Source organism: Rhipicephalus microplus, chromosome 1, assembly GCF_043290135.1.
Source record: "Rhipicephalus microplus isolate Deutch F79 chromosome 1, USDA_Rmic, whole genome shotgun sequence".
Classification (NCBI taxonomy): Eukaryota; Metazoa; Arthropoda; class Arachnida; order Ixodida; family Ixodidae; genus Rhipicephalus; species Rhipicephalus microplus.
In genome coordinates, this window is record NC_134700.1 from 11,847,184 (window position 1) to 11,868,421 (window position 21,238).

At 50.8% G+C, this 21,238-nt stretch overlaps 1 protein-coding gene across 3 annotated transcripts in view; it reads right to left on the reverse strand.

Annotated features, from left to right (window-relative positions):
• The window catches only part of LOC119178179 (heat shock protein 60A), a 170,811-nt gene that overhangs the window by 145,070 nt on the left and 4,503 nt on the right, over positions 1–21,238 (reverse strand). Inside the window, exon 3 of one of the 3 annotated variants that reach the window (XM_075886726.1) lies at positions 7,826–7,916. The exons of the other annotated variants lie outside the window; for them this stretch is intronic. Within the exon in view, the coding sequence (XP_075742841.1) occupies positions 7,826–7,916 (91 nt within the window). The remainder of the gene's footprint in view (positions 1–7,825; positions 7,917–21,238) is intronic. 3 annotated transcript variants of the gene reach the window in all.

Consider the following 21,238-nt stretch of genomic DNA (forward strand, 5'->3'; position numbering starts at 1 on the left):
GATGTCAACAGTATACCACGAGACATGGCAAAAATGATTTAGCACAATATGTGTAGTTTATGTATTTGTAGCTTTAAAAGATTAATAAAACTGGAAATAAATAATGAGATAAATAAATAAAAAGTGCACGTTTTTCGTTCTTTTTTTTTCTTCGTGAAATGCTACGAGATGCGGGGCTAATGTGCCAGCGTTTCGCATGCGTTCGCGTCCCCGCGGTCAGCGCATTGAGCAGACGACCACCGTGGATTGCTCCTACCCGTTCGTTCACTCAAGGTGCTCATCTACTCTACCACGTCTAAGCCAACGTTTCCAAACCATCTCGCAGAAACAAGCAGAAGACCACAAAATAACGCTGGTCAACAAAGCAACGCTGCTCGCGTGCTCGGGGGTTGGACTTGCTTGGGCGCGTCATGCGCACCTCACCTCATGGTCGGATGCTGGAGAGGGTGGGGAAGAGATTTAGCTTGCGAAGGCTACAGGGAGGAGCGGCAAGGGTTTTGAGCTTGCCTTTTCTCATTCTCGTTTCGTGCCACTTCAAAAAAACCTGTTTTCACCGCTCGTGATGAACCGATCCGAAAAATTTTTGTGGCGAAATGTTCCTCATCGGACACCCAACAACTTCCACTGTCTAACTAAAATTCGGTATGCGGCCTGGTGAGTGGCCCTTTAACGTGAACCCAAATCTGAGCACACACACCTACAGCTTTTTTTGCCTCAGTCTTTAAAAAAGGCAATCATTTACTCGTAGGTGGCTACCATTTCATCTCATTAACACTGCTAATTCGTAAAATGCTTGAACATGTAATTAAGTCTTGTGAAATTCCTCGAACGAAACTCTATACTGACTAACTTTCAGTATGGCTTCAGAAAAGGATATTCCACCTTAACTGACTTAAATCTTAGTGGCTCATTAATTTGCAGAAACTCTGAATAAAAATGTCAAAAGTCAAAATGGACGACATATTCCTTGATTTTAATAAGGCATTTGATTGATATGTGGGGTTTAACGTCCCAAAACTGCCATATGATTATGAGAAGCGCCGTAGTCGAGGGCTCCGGAAGTTTCGACCACCTGGGGTTCTTTAACGTGCACCCAAATCTGAGCACACGGGCGCACAACATTTCCGCCTCCATCAAAAAAGCAGCCGCAGCAGCCGGGATTGGAACCCGCGACCTGCGGGTCAGCAGCCGAGTACCTTAGCCACTAGACCACCGCGGCGGGGCTACGTTATCCATCACAACCTAATTGCAGAATTCAGGGGCATCAATCTACCAGATGCATTCATTGCCAGGATTCAGCACTATTCAAAAGAATGTTCACAGTTTCTTTCAGCAGATGGGAACGATTTGAGCTCTCTCCAGTCACATCAGGCGTGCCACACAGTATTGTTCTGGGGCTGCTATTATTTTGACTTTATGTAACTGTACACACAGTACTGCCAGAAACTCAACTCAGACTGTTTGCAGATGATTGTGTGCTCTTTCATGTGAAGAGGAATAACTTTTAAGGACTCCTAAGCAACTTTTGAAGGTACGAAACAAATTATTTCGCATTTTTCTTTTTTGCAATCCATTATGTCTGCATGCTGTTAAAGGAGCACTGACACAAACTTTGGCCTTAAGATATTCTGCTGCAATATGTTGCTGGGGGCCTGTTAGTCCAAACATGGGCACATCATTTGTCGCAGAGTGTGACAGATGATTACAAGCTTCGGATCTATACTCGGACTGGTCAGTACTGAAAAGTTTTCATTACTCACCAGTTCGAGTATTGATTTGAAAGAGCTCCAAAAGCAAGCCTTGAATCACTTGAATCAGGCGGAGTAGCAAAGAGTGGCAGATTACTGAATTGTTATGCACTGGTTCCAGCCCCGGCCTTCAACCACTGTGCTTGGAATTAAACTGGTATGTGCCCTTAGGCATCTGGATGATGCTACACACATGAAAAAAGAAACCAAAGAAAACTTCGTCATTCTGAACAAAAGCCAATAAATTAGTGAGAAACCCTTATGGGAGGTTTTTGTGAGGAGAAATCAATAGAAAATCTGGAAATTACAGGCTGCTAAAGCATTTTCAGGACATATTTTCGGCACTCTAAGGTTTCTTCCGAGAAGTTGAAGATGTCGAAGTAAAACCTCGAGACAAATTTTGGGGAGTTTGGTGGTTTGCTGGGCGGGTATGTAGATGCCTGTGCATGACAATACGCCGCTCTGAAAAGGACTTCGCCGTCGTAGCACCAAGCTATGGTCTCAGGCTCAAGGAAAAAAAAAAAAAAACTTTCTCTAAGTCACTGAAATTACTTTTAGGCATATTCTTCCAGCACTCTTCAAAAAGAAAAAAAATGCTGGACGTTTGGGTGAATGCTTTACTGAGGCCAACTTGCTGCAAGGTTACGTCACCCCATACAGTAGAGAAACAAAGGGGCGGTAACGGAAGTGACGCACTGCCAGATGACCTTGAGCATAAAACGACTGCCACATCCCTAAACCTTCTCATCAATTACTCGTTTGAAGTCCATATGAAGCAACATAGAAAACAATACTGCTTATATTCTTGTACTGTCGGCCACGAAACTGCATTGCTGCTTCGCCTACTGTGGCGCAGCATGGTGTTAAGGCTATCATTTGTGGCCTGGGCAATTAAATATGGCACGTTTAGACAATGCAGCACTGCTGGATCACATCTAGGAAGCCGTGGCCGATAACCTCAACACCATCCTGTGTCACAGTAAGAGATGCAGCAATGCAGTTTTCTGTAAAGCCAAGGGACCCTGAAAAAATTCTGACGATTTGGTACAAGCACATTGGGCTGATTGACCAAGTTTTAAAGGCCAATTCCAGTGGTTTTTTTTTAAGTAAATGAATAGCAATAAAATTTGCTGGGAACGTTCCTTTACACATTCCCGTCATTTACGCCAAGCTGCAGGCTTGAGCAATGCGCTGATTGTTCTGAAACAATTTTAGAGATGGCCTCAAAACGCTCACCTGGCCTGCCAGAATTACTGGTGAAATGGGGTTTATTGGCGTACTTGCACAGCAGGTCCATTGATGCGGAAAGCGGGCGGCAGCAACCAACCCAGGAATCGCAGCGCTCGGGGTAACAGCTCAGGTTCAGCTCATTTTGCTAATGGCGTGACCCACTGCGGCACATAATCTTCTTCCTCTTTACAATATCCTGGGGACGAAGACAAGCCATCTTGCCAAGTCAAGGTGACGAGAGTAGGAGTGGGTCGTGATAGGGCTTGAGACGACTCGCGTGGACAGTCTCACGACCAAGGCATCGCCTGTCTGTAGATGGCGTGACTGGCTCGATCACGTATGTGACATAAGATCGACGTTCGACGACGTGATAAGGACCGTGAAACTTGGGGGCAAACTTAGAAGAAAGACCTGGGGAGTGCAAGGGCAGTCGGAGCCAGACGAGCGAGCCCACGGCAAAAGTCTCGAATTGCTGGTCGCCGTCGTGGCGGTATTTTTTCGAGTGCTTGCTTGTTCGAGGTGAATGACCGGGCCGACTGACGACACTCTTCAGCGTGGTGCGCAATTTCAGAGAGAGGGTTGAATTCCGAGACATCGAGACGATACGGCAAAATGGTGTCAAAGGTGGAGCATGGCTTACGCCCATATAGAAGAAAGAAAGGCGAGAAGCCTGTGGTTCACTGCATCGCGGTATTGTATGCATAAGTCACAAATGGGAGAATGATATCCCAGTTCGATTGGTCGCAATCGACATACATGGTGAGCATGTCTCCTAGCGTTCGGTTGAAGCGCTCAGTTTGACCGTTGGTCTGCGGATGGTAGGCTGTAGAGGTGCGGTGCACCGTGCGGCATGCCCGAAGGAGTTGTACAACTTCAGATGAAAAGACAAGCCCTCTATCACTTAGTAGTTCACATGGTGCCCCGTGACGCAGTATGAAGCATCACAAGACGAAATTGGCTACGTCACGTGCACCAGCCGTAGGTAGTGGAGCTGTTTCACCATACCTCGTCAGATGGTCGACGGTGACAATGATCCATCGATTTCCAGCGGCAGTGTGCAGAAGGGGACCATATAAATCGATTCCAACGCGGTCGGAAGGGCGTGCCGGACACGGTCGAGACTGTAATAATCCCAGTGAATGGGCCACTGTCCTTCGTCGTTGGCATAATGAGCAGGACCGAATGTATTTTTGTAGAAAGGTGTACACACCGCACCAGTAGTAAAGCAGGCCGATCCGGTGATATGTTTTTAACACACCTGCGTGAGCATGTTGTGGGTCGGCATGAAAATACGCACAGACATCAGATCGCATGTGGCGCGGTATAACGAAGAGCCATTTACGACCACCCGCGTGGCAGTTTCTGTGGTATAGTTGCGCGTCCCGTATTTCAAAATGTGTAGCTTGGCGGCGAAAGGCGCATGGCTAGCAAACGTTGAGTCTGAGACTGAATGGGAGCGATGGGGAAGTTGGCGTCCAAATGCAGGTCTGCGCTGGTTCTCACTGGTGATCGTGACAGGGCGCCCGCATCAGAGTCCTGAGCGGTAGAAGACACGAATGTCGAATTCTTGTAGGCAAAGAGCCCAACGTACAAGGCGATCTGAAGGATTTTTTAGCGACGCCAACCAATAAAGTGCGCGGTGGTCTGTCAAAACGTCGAAACTCTGTCCGTACAAGTAAGGACGAAACACAAACGATTGTGAGGCATTCTCTTTCAGTTACCGAGTAGTTGATTTCCGCTTTCGTGAGTGCGCGGCTTGCATATGCGACGACGTACACTGAAATACCGGGCTTTCGTTGCGCGAGTACTGCTCCCAGACCAACGCCACTGGCGTCTGTGTGCACTTCAGTGGGGGGCACTTGTGTGGTAATGGCGTAGAATGGGTGGTGACGTAAGCAGCCGGCGCAGTGTAAGGAAGGCTTCGTCACAAGCCGGGGTCCAGTTAGAAAGATTAGCTGGACCGTTCAGTAGTTGCGTAAGTGGGTCTACTATTGGTGCAAAGTTGTGGACGAAATGGCGAAAATACGAGCACAAGCCGATGAAGCTCCCAAGTTCTTTGAGTGAAGTCAGCTTCGTCTCGAAGTTTGTCCGGGTCGGGGAAAATTCCATCCTTTGACACGTGACCAAGTATGATAAGTTGGCGAGCCCTGAAGTGGCACTTCTTTAGGTTAAGCTGGAGGTTTGCCTTAGTAAGGCACTGAAGAATTGTGCGTAGACTGTAGACGTCGGTAGGGAAATCAGGAGAGAATACTATAACATCATCAAGGTAACATAAGCATATCTGCCATTTAAGGCCACGTAAAATGCTGTCCATTCGTTCAAACGTTGCAGGTGCATTGCACAGGCCGAATGACATAACCATGAATTCAAATAGGTCATCCGGCGTAACGAACGCCGTTTTGGGACGGTCACACTGCCATCGGAACCTGCCAGTAATCTGAACCTAAATCCAGGGACAAAAGGAATTCGGCACCTTGTAGGCAATCGATAGCGTCGTCGTCCAGGGACAAAAAGAATTCGGCACCTTGTAGGCAATCGATAGCGTCGTCGATGCGGGGAAGAATTACATCTTTCCGTGTAATTTTGTTTAGTCGCCGGTAGTCGACACAAAATCTAATCAAACCATCTTTTTTCTTCATTAGCACAACAGGTGAAGACCAGGGGCTAGAAGATGGCTTGATGACACCGCGCTGAAACATATCGTCCACCTGCTCTGCAAGTGCGCTTCGTTTCTTGGGTGATACGCGGTAGGGGCGTTGCCGCAAAGGAGGGTGCGTTCCAGTGTAGATTGTGTGAGCGACGGTGTTCATTTCACTCAATGCCTTTTGAGGAAGGTCAAATGAATCTCGAAATTCATGCACAAGGATTCATGCAGAAGCTGGTCTTATTGATCCGGAGGAAGCTTGCTGTCGATGGAGCGATTGAAGATATCCGAGGTGTAGTCATCCCGCGTAAAAAAGAGGAGTAACAGCGTACGGCAAAACTGCGTACGACAAAGACGTACCGTGGCGGCGACTGAAAACATCAGATGGGGAGAACACAGCGGTAAAGCCGGACAATTCAGTGCGATTGATGGGGACAACGATGGCACTAAGAGGAGGAACATAAATGTCGGAAGCAACAAGAAGCTAGCCAAGGTGAGTGCGCTCATTGTCGGTAAATGGCGCATCAGAAAACACGGAATATTCCACCTGCGCGCGAGTGCAGTTAATTATGGCATGGTGGCACGACAAAACCAATCCAAGTATCACGTCGTGGGAACAAGTGGTCAACACGAGAAACTCGATGTGGTACAGGATGTCCTGAATGTTTACTCTCGCCGTACATGCTCCGCCTGGTCGAATTGGTTGCGCACTCAGCAAAACGTCTGAAGGCGGCAGCGTTACTTTTCGTATCGAATGGCAGAATTTCTGACTCATCACAGATACGGCGGCACCCGTATCAACAAGCGCAAGAGTTCGTAGACCTTCAACAAATACTTCCAGAAGCACAAGAGTTCGTAGACCTTCAACAAACACTTCCAGAACGTTTGTGGGGGACAGGGGAGGACTTGTACAATGCGATGATTTCGCAGCTCTTGCCTCCGGAGCTGCGACAGTCAGTTTTCAGTCTCTACGCGGTTCGGTCGGCGACGCAGAGGGGACGGAGAACGGTAGCGGCGTGGTGAGGATGAGCGGCTGGGACCGAATGGTCAGTAGTCGGCAGCAGGGTGGTGGTGTAGTTCGGTTGGTGACGGGTCGCGTTCCACTGATTGTCGGTCGCATTGACGAGGCAGTTCTCATTGCGCGTTGTACGGGGCCGGGAATGAGTAGTCAGGGTACCTCGGAGCTGCAGCCGGGCCCGTTGCAAAGCGCCGGCGACAGAAGCGCACCACGTGACCTGGATATCGGCATGCGTAACGGATTGGGCGATTGTTAACTGTACGCCAAGGGTTTTCGTTATAGCGCTGATGTGTTGCTGAAAAATGGCGTCGTTGGTACTCGTACAGGCTGGGGAGTCTGCCCAAGCGGAAGTCGCGGCGGAGTAGCAGTAACAGTGGCGGAGTAGCAGTAACAGCAGCGCAAGTCAATGGTGCTGTGACGGGTGCTGTCCGAGAGACAGACGGCAGTGCCTCAGAGACCTGCGCCTGTATTACCTGCCCGATGGCGGGTGCGAGACGCTCAGAAGAGGGTTCTGTTGCCGGTAGATACGACAGGCGCGAAAGTTGTTGGGCCACCTCCTCGCGCACATATCGTTTGATTTCCGACATTATGGTGTTGTGGTCTCCAGCCAGGGTCAATGCCGCGAGAGCTTCATCGGTAGCCGCTGGCCGCCGTGTCACGACCGGTTGTTTGCGCAACTTCTCGAAGCTCTGGCAAAGAGTAGTGAGTTCGGACACGGTACGTGGGCCTTTGGATAGCAGTATCTGGAAGGCGTCATCTATCCCCTTCAAGATGTGTTTGATCTTGTCTGCTTCGATCATTGAAGGGTCAAGGCGCTTGCACAGGTCGAGCACATCCTCTATGTAGCTTGTGAACCCTCCCCCTGAAGCTGTGCGCGTCCCCGCAGGCGCTGTTCGGCACGAAGCTTGCGAACCTCGAGGCGACCGAACACATCGGTAATGCGTAGCCTAAAAGCACCCCAAGTGGCGAATTCCGAGTGGTGGTTGTTAAACAAAAGACTCGCTACCTTTTTCAGGTACAAGGGTACATATTGCAGCTTCGAGAGTCGTCCCATTTGTTGCTCGCGCCTACCTTTTCAAATGTCGACAGCCAATCTTCTACGTCTTGCTCATCGGTACCTTCGAAAAAGTGGATCGCGCACGCATAGCACAGTGGGCACGATGACCATCAGAGGCTGGGTCGTACCTTGCTGGGTGTTTTCTTCAGCCATTTCTGAGATCGCAGGTAGTTCCCTGCAGCGGAGCTCCAGGTTGAGTTACCCAGCACCTCCACCACACTGAAACGGGGTTTATTGGCATAAGTAGCACTTCCACAGCAGGTCTATTGATGCAAAAAGCGGGTTGCAGCAACCAACCCAGGAATCGCAGCGCTCGGGACAACAGCTCGCGCTCGGCTCCTTTGCTAAAGGTGTGACCCACTGCGGCACATCTTCCTCTCTACACTGGCAACACGACATATGTAACGTTCTGTTTGGCATGCCAATAGAAGTGATGCAGCCGATGGTATCACTAGTGTTTATTGTGCTGGCCACAATGCGATGGCGGCGGTGTTTGGCACGGAAAAGTTTCCTTTCCTCTGTGCTGTTTGGCCAGAGCTTGCCTGGTTTGGATTTTACAGTTCTTTCACTCCGTACCGGCGGGACCAGTATACGATTTCCAGTTCTTACCAAATACAAGAGATAGTAGGATTGGGCGTGTTGGTATAACAGGATAAAGAGTGCTTACCAGCGCAAACAACGGTACAGGAGAGGACAGGAGAAGAGACGAGACCGACAAGGAAAAGTTGTTCCCTTGCTAGTCAGTGTGATGTACTTAGGCATTATCGTGTTTCACGCATGACTGTTCCGACTGGCGACTGTATAGAAGCGAAGACCTTCGCAAAAATAAATTGTTGGCAGTTCAGCGCTCTGTCTCGTCTCTTCTCCTGTCCCCTCCTGTACCGTCGTTTGTGCTGGTAAGCACTCCTTACCAAATAGTACATCCTGCGATTCTGCGAAGACAGTGCATTCAATAGGGTTTCGGTATGGTGCCTCCTTGCTTATTAAAAGTTATTTTCAAATTTCCTACAATTGGGCTCGTGACAAGAGTGCCTCAGTGAACATAGAAACACCATTACCCAGACATGGTCAAAAAATCACCGGAGTTGGCTTTTAATGGTCATTTACAAACTGATGTAAGCTATTTGCACAAACTGTCATTTATAAAGACACTTTAAAGCTGCGACTCATCCTAATGCGTTTTCAACTGCCCATTGACTGAACGACATGCTCTGGTAACGCGACATCATCCTGGCTACTGATCTAACTGGCTGTGGAATGCGCGGAAGTAAAATGAGCTGGTAGAGAGGCAGCATTTGTCGGAGCAGCTATCAACCATTCGACGATCTGTTTCTGTTGCCAGACAGCATGCATACTGCGGGGCGCACTGTGTGATGGCCTCCGAGATTACATGCCGACAGGTTGCACACAATTTCTCTGAGGTCTAGATTGGGTGAAGCTCAAATTGTTGAGTGCACTCATGAAAGCTCTGTGATGGCCAGCATGTCTGCAGAGTTGAGGAGGGAAGGCAAAGATGGAAAGAAGAGTATCATAATTGTCGGTAGCAGCCTGGGTAGACAGTGCTGCTAAATTTGCAGTGCAAATAAATGGTTGGGTGATGCTCTAGCTTAAATGCTAACAAAACTTAAAGCAAGTCCCTTTAGCATTGCAAGAGGAGACACTATCCTCCACACCCTCACTTAACAGGCCGAGCCAGCTCTGCCGAACAGCCGCAGGATCTCGTCACTTTCCACCAAGAATCCTGTCACGCCTATAACACGCGCAATGTTTGCGAACTTTATCGAGTGACTGCCTGGGAGGAGGGTGCACCTCGGCTCTGTCAAAGTACAGTGCTTTGCAAAAATTATCCAGGGACTTTATGGTTCGCCGCCGCTCCGCCACGCTGCTGATCCTGCCAAAACGTTAAACCTTAGCAGAACCACATTATAGTCTGCTCATGCCACCATATTTGCTTTTGCTTATTTTTTTCAGTTCTCTGAAGTGCCACAGCATACCATGGTGCTGCAACTTACCGCCATCACTACAGGCTGCAGCCGCCAAACCGCTTTTCTGCAGGAGCGTGCGTGCACGCACTCACTCTTTTTTAACATTTGAAGGTTAGCACTTGTCCCCAGTAGTCGTCAGTGTGACCAGATATTACACGCCTGCATTGATAATATTGGCAAGCTGTTGGTCATCTGAAAGATCTTGTCTAATCCCAAAAGCAGTGTTAACTGGATTCCAGGGCAGTGTTTTACCAATTGGGTGGGGCTGAATTTTAGTTCTGCCAGTACTTACTTTATCCGGGATGCCGATGGGCCCCTGGTAAAAAGTGAAGTGCCACATAGTCTTTTGCGCATCTGGATGCTTAAACTGCGTAGAAACAGACTACGTAGACCTACTACGTAGACCTTTATGTCTTTGATTGTACTATTCACCTTTTTCACTAGAGGTATTGTGGATGTTGCACTGTTAATGCTTTTGTGCAATAAACTGGCTCTCGAAAGTAACAAGATTCTCGTTGCAGATTAAATTAGCCTGAATAAGCACCCAAACATTGCTTCATTGCTTCAAAAGCAATGTATGAACTGGATTATTAACAGCTGCAGTGCTTCCGCGTACCATTGATTCCGCGAAGAAAAGATATAACCACGGGCTTACTTATTCGTTTCTTGCCTTATATTGTGAAGTGTGTATATATACAGCCACCTGAAAATGTTTTTGTGCATAAACTGGTATCGAAATTCCAATTTTCGTCACTACAGCAAGTAATTTACACACATATGTAGCGGTCGTAAGGGATCTGCGAATGCATGGAGAGTGAATTATTGCCACCACTGGCGTGACCAGAGAGTGCCCCTCAATCCCCTCCAATTTTATTTTAAGAGCGAAGCTCCTTAAGGCGTGGGCTGAGCGTCCCGTCGTAATCGTATGTAGCCACCTCTCGTTAGTTCTTGAGATGGCCGTAAAGCGCGGTATTTTTACATATAACGAAATGCAGATACGCTGAAAAATGCAAATGATACGATACTATAGGACGTTACTTGTAGTATGATAAATAATAAAAATCACAGCATATCCATGGAGTGAATGACGACGTGTGGAGTGAAGCGTCCATCCATCCTCTCGTGTGTCCATCCATGCATTCATTCGTGCATCCGTCCTCTCGTGCGTCCATCTGTCCGTCCTCTCATGCGTTTATCCTTCCGTACTGACATTCGTCCGTGCATCAGACAGACGACAGACGGACGTGGCCAGCGGATGATTCACGGTTTGCCAATAAAAAGTATTATACGCACGAGTCGGCGGTGGCTCGCGCCGGAAGACGGAACCCCGATGTGCGAACAAGAAAATAGGAATGACGTCACACAAAGACGTTGGCGATCGCACGTTCATTGAAGGCGGCATACGCTCGGGGACGCGGTGTAGTAAAATAAAACCTGTTTTAGCGCGCGTGCATTCAGAAGATCGTTGGATAGAAAGCTGAAGAGCGGCATGTGCGCAAGGCGGCGGCGGCGGCTTGCACTCGAAGGCGGAACCCCTATGAGCGAGCGCGCGAGGCATAAGCGTGCTGTGAAGCTAAGCGGCGGCACCGACAAGATTCCGGCGTACGAGAATGGGAGGTCGAAGTGGCGTGCGGACCTAGCTTCGCTCCCCTATCCATCATTCACTCTGCGAATAAGCGGACATTTTTTTTTTCGCCATGACATACGGAAGGCAAAATGGACCGGCCCCAACTTCGGATCGAAGAGATGCTTTCCTTATATCCATCCCCATCTCCTAAAATATTTTGAGCCTAATTTCTGTCTATCAGTACATCACATCATGCCTGCCACGGGTGATATGAATGAAATATCAGTACATCACATCATGCATGACACGGGCGATGTGAATGAAATAACTGGCATCTTAAGCCACGGGCAGCAACAGGAATATTGCATTAATTATTGGGAGGAGGGAGTACTATCTAGGTTGGTGATAAAAGCTTTTAAAATAGAAAGGACCGTCAAAACGGTTTAAGTGGTAAAAACGCATGATTTAGACTAAATGATACTCTAGTTTCTAGAAAACATTCTCACCGAGATCGCACAAGAGCTGTTGTCTCGTATGGTTTTTATGTGGCTGCTCCAGTGATAAAACCGTCGCATATTGCTAGTGTGAGACGCGCAACAGCTACAGTGGCCATAAATGCAATGAACTGTAATACTTGCAGGTAGGAAAAATCACTGTGACAACGTTGCAGTAATCCGCCGGTTTTGTCGCACGCTTCCATCAGTCGGTCGTTTGCTTGACTCAAAAGAGCCCAGATGATAGACTGCAAAACCCTTCCCTTATATCGTTATCCATGGACAGTATGAGGATATGCTTGAAGGGCGATGGCCAGGTCATGAAAACTTGCACGGAAACTTACACAGGCAATCGCATGCGTCAATCGCAAAGTACTTTGTGTTTTTTTTTATCCGTTTCAAATTTGGACTTGTTACAACATATATCGCACCCTTGTCCCCAGATGAATTATTTCCACTGCTGCTAGGCAGTGGTGAGACGGGGCACTCCAGCACAAAATGAAGTAGGAATTGCCTACGCTCTAGTTATGTGTCGAATAGCGTGTTTATTGGCATAATTTGTGCACTTTTTTTTTCGCAGTTTTGAGGCCTTGAGGAGGGGATGCGCAAATTATGCCGGGATTTCGCGAGAGTGTACGAAATATTTTGTCACAGACCCTACACGCGAGATATATACGTTGTGGGAATCGAGAGCACCCTTCTACCTGGCGCCTGATTCCCCAGCTGCCGCACGCGCGCCACCAGCGTAGCCCGGGCGCGCATAAGCGCCAGCATCCGCAAAGATAGCTGCCAGGGCGCCTCTTGGTCTGGGCCAGTACACCATCGGCTTCTTCCCGCGCTGGCATGTCCGGGCAGGCTGCGCTGGTGCGCTGCGCGGGCCTACGTCACAACGCAGCACCATTTCCCATTAGGCACGCGTGACATCCTCCTCTCCTACGAGCTGTGTTGCGCCCAACAATTCGCTCGTCGCGGCAGATGCTCTCAGGCCTTCACGAGGGGTTGACGTGCTGCTAAGCAGGCGGCTTCTCGTTCGTGCATTCGACTTCGGCCCTTGTGCGGGAGTCGTCGCGCCCTAGGCAAGCTTACTTGCTCGGTCTTGCGGAGTTCCCTATACGGCCTACAAGCCCGTGAGTGTCGCACTGTGCTGCATATTGGGTTAATAAACCCGTTGTTGTTATCCTGCCTCGTGCATGGTTTCTGTGCCGTGCCGGAGAAAACGACGAACCCGGCCGCAACGTCTTCACACGCAGCGGCAGTGGAGGACGTCGCATCCCTACACGGTTGCGCATAGTAGATAAGACTAGTGCTAACCTATCTCCACATAACTGGCGCCCAACTTGGTTTAGGCATGGCTTCAGAGCAGACCCCTTCGATGTCCTGTACTGGTCCTTTTCGGTCGGACGCGCATGTTGGGGAACAGGCGCGCGCACCTGTTACGGCCGCGCCCGCGTCTGAGCAGTCACCGCTGCACGCAACTGCGGCACAGCTCCTAAACGTTCTGTTGGAAGCGGTGCACTCGCAGCCATGTGCTTTAAAGGGAGACCCCGAGTCCCCTCAGCCAAGCGTTCCGAATAGCTTAAGGGTACCTCTGCCCGAGTACGGCGGTTATTTGGACCGCATCAGTGCCACAGAGTACCTCGAGGCGCTGCACCGCTACAGCAGGCTACGCGGCTGAGCGACAGCGTTATGCTAGGCTCTGTTTTGTCCGTGTCGCTGACAACCCAAGCGGCGAGGTGGTACCGGCTCGTCGGCCACCAAGCTCGCTCGATGGAGGAGTTTAGGGCACTCTTCCGTAGCGAATTCCTTCCTCCTGAATAACGAGCGCCGCATGCGTCGAGAGTTAGAGCTTCGCAAACAGCATCCCGACGAGTGTCTTCTCGAGTACATTCGGGCTTTGCAGGAGCTCTACCTCCTTGCCGATCCTACGGCATCAGACGCCGAGAAGGTGGAGCGAGTCATACGCCAGGCTCATCCAACCTTTGCCGCTTACCTTCGGAGCGCCCGTTATCGTGACCTAAATGAGCTGGCCTCCGATGCGAAGCGTATTCAGGACGACATTCTGGCGACGCGAGCCTATCGCCCACCGCCCCCGCGTCTCTTGAGCCTCGTTGCGCGTGGGCTGGTCGTGACTCGTCACACTGGTGCTCCCCGAACCATGAGGCGGCCTCTGCCGCGAAAGACCGAGACGCGCTCGACGTGTCGCACCGCGCTCTGGACCAGTTCTCGTTTGGCCAGGCGGCCTCCGTTGCGCAAAAGCGTGAACAAGAACGGAAACCCCGTGCTCCAGTGCACGAGGGGATATTCGATCGCGGAGCCCCCACTGCGGCTAGCGAACGGACACCTCGTAGCTCTAAAGGATCGCCAAAATCAACCCCTGTTGGAGGAAAAGGCGTAGTCTGCTTTCGTTGCCATGAGCATGATCACACCGCGCGTGAGTGCAACGCGCCCCAACCGACACAAAAGCCTCCTCGCCCGTCGGGAAACAGGTGAGCCGTCGGTGAGCTCCCCCTTGCTGGCGGCTGCAGTAGTAAGAGAGCACGGGAGTGTAACACAACCTCTGGCACCGATGGCGTGTCGTGCTGGACATGACATTCCAGCCACGCCGGCGCCGTTCATGGCCCTTACGATCGCTGGTCGAGAGTTTGCAGCGTTGCTGGATAGCGGGGCTTCTATCTCGCTGTTCGGCGAAGAGGTTAGGGCTCATTTGCGCGACCGCTCTGTCCGCATTCGAGCTTGCGACACTGCCTTCCACCTCACCAGCGGTACCGCCACCTCGTGCGGCGCTGCGCGGTTGGTTGTGCGTTGAGAGAATTGCGCACGCGGACAGCGCTTTGTGCATCTCCCTGTTCTTTCCGTGCCTGTGATTCTCGGTCGCGACTTTCTCGCGCGCACAGGTATCGTGATTGACGTCGCAAGCGGAGGCTACAGGAACGGCCCTTCCGGCGCCCTACGGCCTTTCGCTGCACCTCCCGTGGTCTCGGCTCCCAGTAAGTCGCCGGACGCCATGCGGAAGAAGGAGGAAAGGAGACCAAGCGTTGCCCCCGCGGCCCGCGTCTCCCCCTCCGACGCCAAGACTGGTCCTTTGGCCGGCGCGGCGGAAAACGGTTCGTGCGTACAGCTTTCCCTCGAGCATAATGCTGGCGCGGTGAGCGAGGTCTCGGCTATGCCGGTGACCCCCCCCGCTAAGCAGCAACTCGAATGGCTCGCTGCCGCCTTGGCCGGACAGCTTGTCGAAACACGAAAAAGCACGCCTGTCGTCGCTGTTGACACGCTTCAGCGACACGTTCAAAGAACGCCCGGGTTGCAACTCTCTGGTGAGGCACCGGATTGACACAGATGACGCACAACCGTGGAAATGCAATCCTCGTCCCGTTAGAACGACAGAGGAAAGCAATTGACCAGGCACTGGATGAGTTGATTGAGACCGGAGTTGTCCAACGCTCAAACAGTTCTTGAGGTTCACCGGTGGTAATGGTCCCCAAACGAGACGGCTCTCATCGGCTCTGTGTGGACTACCGCCGGCTGAACGAGGTCACGAGGAAGGATGCTTATCCTATGCCTAACGTTGACTCGATCGTGGCTGCTCTAGGCGGTGCTTGCTACTTCAGCACCTTGGATGCTAGCCGCGGTTACCTACAAGTTCGGATGGAGCCGGCTGACACGGAGAAAACTGCGTTCACCTCTCACAGAGGTTTGTACGAGTTTACCCACATGCTGTTTGGCTGTTCTGAAGCTGCAGCTACGTTCCAGAGATTGACAGACCGCGTTCTAGGGGACGCTAAATGGCAACACGCCATGGGGCACCTCGACGACATCGTCATCTTCTCTCGAACGTTCGAGGAACACCTTCACCACTTGGAGGATGTCCTCGGGAGGTTGCGTGCCGCCGGGTTGACTTTGAACCCGAAGAAAGCTCAAATAGCTGAGACTCGCATCTCACTATTAGGCTTTACCATTCAGAGCGGTCGTGATCTGCCGTGCGAGGAGAAGGTACGTGCCATTGTGGAGTACCCGACGCCAGCAAACATTCAGGGCCTGAGGCGCATTTTGGGCATGGTGAACTACTATCGACAGTTCATCCCAAACTGCGCAGCCCTCCAAGCGCCCTTGACTGCACTTTCGAAAAAGTCGGCACGATGGAACTGGGGGCCAAAACAAGAGCGAGCCTTCAAGGCGCTTTCCGAATCTCTAGTGGCCACAGCCGAGTTAAAGCTGCCCGACCTGAACAGGGAGTTCGTTGTCCAAGCGGACGCGAGCGACCTGGGTCTCGGTGCGGTACTCCTTAAGGAGCACGACGGCGTCCTCCGGCCAGTCGCCTTTGCGAGCCGGTCACTTAATGCCGCCGAGCGTAACCATAGCGTCACAGAAAGGGAATGTCTCGCTATAGTTTATGCTCTCCGGAAGTTCGACTGCTATGTCGACGGTGTGCCATTCGTGGTGTAAACGGACCACATGGCACTCACCTGGCTTAAGCGCTTGCGCGAGCCCTCGGGCCGCCTCGCACGCTGGGCGTTGACCTTGCAGCGGTACAACTTTGTTGTGCGCTACCAGACCGGAAAGAGAGTTCGAAGGTCGTGGCTGACGCTTTGTCGCGTGCCCCCGTTTTGGCGTCCGTCACTTGTGTCCGCCACTCCCGAGACCAGTCGCATCAAGTAGACCCCGGGCCCTCTGGCTCCAAAAGGTCGAAAGGCACGAACCCCGATGGCAAAGCGACTTTCGAGTCGACAGCCTAGGATGAGGACGCATACCTGGTGGACCCTGTCAGGTCCACCGGTATTGTCTTTAGCAGAGAGGAGCTGCTCAAGGCACAGCAGGATGATCCATTTTGTCAACACATCGTTGACGAGCTGAAAGAGCCGAGCTCCCAAGCGGAGCGGGGCGGTCAAGCCGCCGGGCGCGAACAGACAGCTGGTATTGCTGTCGGCGCCGAGTGCCGTACGCAGGCTGGTATTGCTGCGGGCACGTTGGACTCGTACCTGCTTGATGCCGACGGCGTTCTCCTGCGCTACGTCCCATCTGAAGAAGCTCTCCAGGAGTCTTTCAAGGTGGTGATACCCCGCAGTCTAAGGAAAGCCACCTTAGGTTATTTCCACGACTCGCGGTTGGCCGGATACGCGAGTGGCCTTAGGACTTTTCAAAAGTTGTGCCGCTGCGCTACCTGGCCTGGCATGAAGCACGACGCCCTTCACTACGACCGCTTATGCCGCGTGTGCCAATGCGTAAAGCCCCGCGGGGGCAAGCCTCCCGGGCTCATGCAGCCGATCGACAGCCAACAGCCTTGGCAGGTCGCGGCCTGTGACATTATGGGACCTTTCCCAAGAAGCCGGAGAGGCCATGTTTTTCTCCTGGCTGTCACAGATCACTTCACGAAGTGGGTCGAACTGTTTCTCCTTCGGAAGTTAACGGCACGCGTAATCTAGGACAAGTTGACCGAGGTCTTTACCCGCTTTGCTTTTCCGGCGGAGTTGATCACGGACAATGCGCCCCATTTCATGGCCAAGGTGTTTGTGGATGCGTTTGCTGCCTTTGGCATTAAGCACCATAAAACAACCACGTACACGTATCACCCACAAGCCAACCCGACCGAGCAGATCAACAGGAACCTCAAGCCCTTGCTGACAGCCTTCGCGCAGCAATACAGGGATTGGGATGCTTGTATTAACGAGATCGGCTTCTCCTTGCGGTCTACGGTCATGCCGGCATCCGCCCAGATTCAGAGAAAACCCGTGCTGTTGCCGCCTTTCCCGTGCCCACAAATAAGCGCGACTTACGCCGATTTCTGGGGCTCTGTGCGTATTACAGGCGCTTTGTCAAAAACTTTCCGAGGATTGGTGAACCCCTCTACAAGCTTACAAAAGACGGTGTCTCGTTTGTTTGGGGTCCCAATCAGTGCCATGTGTTCGACACCCTCCGAAACCTCCTCCAGGCTCCGCCTGTACTGGGTAATTTTGACAAAAGCGCTGACACGGAATTACACACTGACGCCAGCAACGTTGGACTAGGAGCGGTATTAGTTCAGTGGCATAATGGCGTAGAGCGCGTGATCGCTTACGCGCGCAGAACGTTATCCCCAGCGGAGAAAAACTATTCTGCAACCGAGAAGGAATGCCTCGCTGTTTTCTGGGCCATAACCAAGTTCCACCCATACTTGTATGGCCGCCCATTCAGGGTAGTTAGCGACCACCATTCCCTTTGTTGGCTCGCAAATCTCAAAGATCCCTCAGGTCGTCTAGCACGATGGAGCCTTCGGCTACAAGATTTCGATGTCACCATCGTCTACAAATCTGGGCGGAAACACACCAACGCTGACTGTCTCTCACGTGCACCGGTCGAAAATGCCAACACTGACCTTGAAGACGACGACACTTTTCTTTCTGCCGTATCAGCGACCAGCTTAGCTGAGCAACAGCGTCACGACTCGGAGCTCATCCCGCTCATTGACTACCTGGAAGGACGCAATTCTCACCTTCCTCGAAGCTTTGCGCGCTCGCTATCCTCCTTTTGTTTCCGCAATGGAGTGCTTTACAAAAAGAACTTTCATCCTACACAAGCTATGTATCTGCTGGTAGTAAAGCCGGACACCTCGGCTATACGTGCACGCTGCAACGGATTCAACGCTCCTACTACTGGCCACGTCTCGCAAAGACTGTGAAGCACTACGTTCGCACATGTCGCGACTGTCAGCGACGCAAGATTCCACCTTTACGACCAGCGGGACTACTGCAACCAATAGGCCCATCAAAGGCGCCCTTTCATCAGATTGGCATGGACTTACTTGGGTCATTCCCCACGTCTTCGTCTGGAAACCGGTGGATTGTGTCGCTACCGACTACTTAACACGCTACTGTGAAACCAAGACGCTTCCAAAAGCAATCGCAGCAGATGTCGCCCAATTTTTCGTTAACAGCATCGTCTTACGTCACGGTGCTCCAGCTGTCGTCGTAACTGATCGTGGGAATGCTTTCACCGCAGAGATGCTGCAGGAAGTCTTGCGATTAAGTGGCACGGAACATCGTAAAACAACGGCTTACCACCCGCAAGCAAACGGGCTGACTGAACGACTCAATAAGACAATCGCAGACATGCTCTCAATGTATGTGGACATCAATCACAAGAACTGGGACGCCATACTTCACTACGTAACTTTTGCGTATAATACTGCTGTTCAAGAAAGCACCGGTTTCACACCTTTCGCTTAGTCCACGGTCGCGAGGTCACGACGATGCTCAACGCCATGCTCCTGCCCGACAACTTAGGAATATATCGCACCGATGCCGCCAAATTCGTGCTGTGTGCAGAAGAGGCCCGTCAAAGTGCTCGTCACCGTATTCAACATCACCAAACCACAGACGCACGCCGCTACAATCTTCGTCACCAAGAAGCTATTTTCAAACCCGGTGATGAAGTCTGGGTGTGGACCCCTATCCGACAACGTGGCCGTTCAGAAAAGCTTTGCCGCTACTTCGGCCCTTACAAGGTCGTACGGCGTCTCAGCGACGTCACATACGAGGTTCTCCCAGAAGGCAGTTCAAGACGTTCCCGTTTCACCCCGCGAACTGAAGTCATTCACTTTTCACGGCTGAAACCATACTTTTCGCGCTGTGAATCGCCAGTGAGTGACTGACTTTATTCGTCTCTCCTTTACATTCTTTCCTATTTTTCTTATTTCTCATTTAACTCTTGGCTCCACAACCAACTATGTTATTCCGCCTTACGCCATTCATTTTGCTTGCATGGTATTTTCATCTCATTTCCTTTTCTTTTTTTTGCCTTCATGTACAGCATCGAGACGATGCTTCTTGGGAGAGGGTGTAATGCCATCATTGATGAATGAGCCGCTGTGGCTCATACCCGTTTTGGGCTATGAAGAAGAAGAGAACATTTTCGTTGCTCTGGTTCGGGTGAACTCCTGGCTGCAGGTCTTGTTTTTGCTCGCGACAATATATATATAATATATATATATATATAGTCGCATTGAATATCCAACGCCAAAATAACAACGAAGAGCACGCGCAGCGAGAAAGAAGAGGCTTTCATCCGATCAGTTTGCCAGTGTTCTAGTATAATTGAAGTGAGTTGTCCTGAATTCAACTGCTGCTGTTCCTTCGTTGTAACAATATATATATTGATTGCTCGATCCACGCATTAGAAATTGAAAGAAAGATTAAAAGATAGCGCACGCATGAGTGCACCACGGCACTTGACGGCATCTTTAGTCCCTATGAACCAATTCTAAACCCAAACGCCTTTATAGCGGCGACGCCGGTGATCAGGTAGTAAGTTTATAGAGGAGGTTCACGGCTGGGCAAGACTGCACCTGCGCGCTCGCTTCTTACGGCCTTCGCATCGGGTGTAGTACATGCCTCTCGCCGCTGCTTTTAGGGGGGCACTGCGACCCTGACCTTCCTCCGCCGCTTCGAGCAGCACGCGCAATGCCGGCACATGAATTGGGGCGTGCTTCTCCACTCGCCGTACATTGAAAAACAAGTTGCTTAATCATTGAAGACGCAGAAATGGTTTATGGCATTGCTCATACCTGATGATGCTGGGCTTGGACCTACTTACCTCTGAAGAGTGAATTCTGCTGGCAGCGTCACAAGCCCCGAAGTGCGTGCATGATCGTAGCCTTTTTGTGACAGAAAGCGCCGTATCACACGCCCCTTTTAAGGTTTGTCTGGTAATGCTGAATGCTTTTTCCCCAATTTATATTTGATGCAAAAGAAACACGGCCTTTTTTTCTCCTTTCTGTGCATCTGTTGCAATTTTATTTACACATGCATGGTGCTTGCTTTCTCGATAATATTGGAACGCCTTTTTCTCTTCCTTCAGTGATGGCTGCACTTTCTCGCATTTTGAACGACGGTGCGACACTTGGGAGTGCAATCATCCTATCATAGTCTGGTATCAACCCTTGCAATGAGCGTCGCTGTTTATTGTTTGCGTGCAAACACTTACTACTTCTTCACTGAAAGTGTATTGTGAAGTTGCAACATCCAGATCTGTTTCGTTGATCTCCGCTTTTCGCTTCCTTGATGTTCGACCTAGAGGCGAAGTGCGTGAAGCAGGATCTTTGCTAGGCTTCAATGCACATGAAATCAAATAGGAAGGATAGTCTTGGAAAAGACTAGGGATGGAGTCGGGAATAAGTTTGGTGATGAGGAACGCAAGCACATAGTCTGCATCACGCCAGTGTCTGCTGCATGCGACTGTCGATGCAGACTTGTCATTGATGATGAAGTTTCTCGCTATATTATTTTGTAACTTGACGCACAGCTCAGTATTGTTTGCGAATCAGAAGAAACACCGGGTGTTTTCCCCGAACGGAACTCGCAAAACGGAACATAGCAATACACCTTTACACAGCTAATATATATCCATGTGCGTAATGCACGTACTAAAGGTTGTGCGACTGCCTTCTCGAATCGAGAAACCACTGTAGACTTAACACTGACAAAGCACCAAATGAAATACAGCAGTGGTGGGTAAATCCCAAAA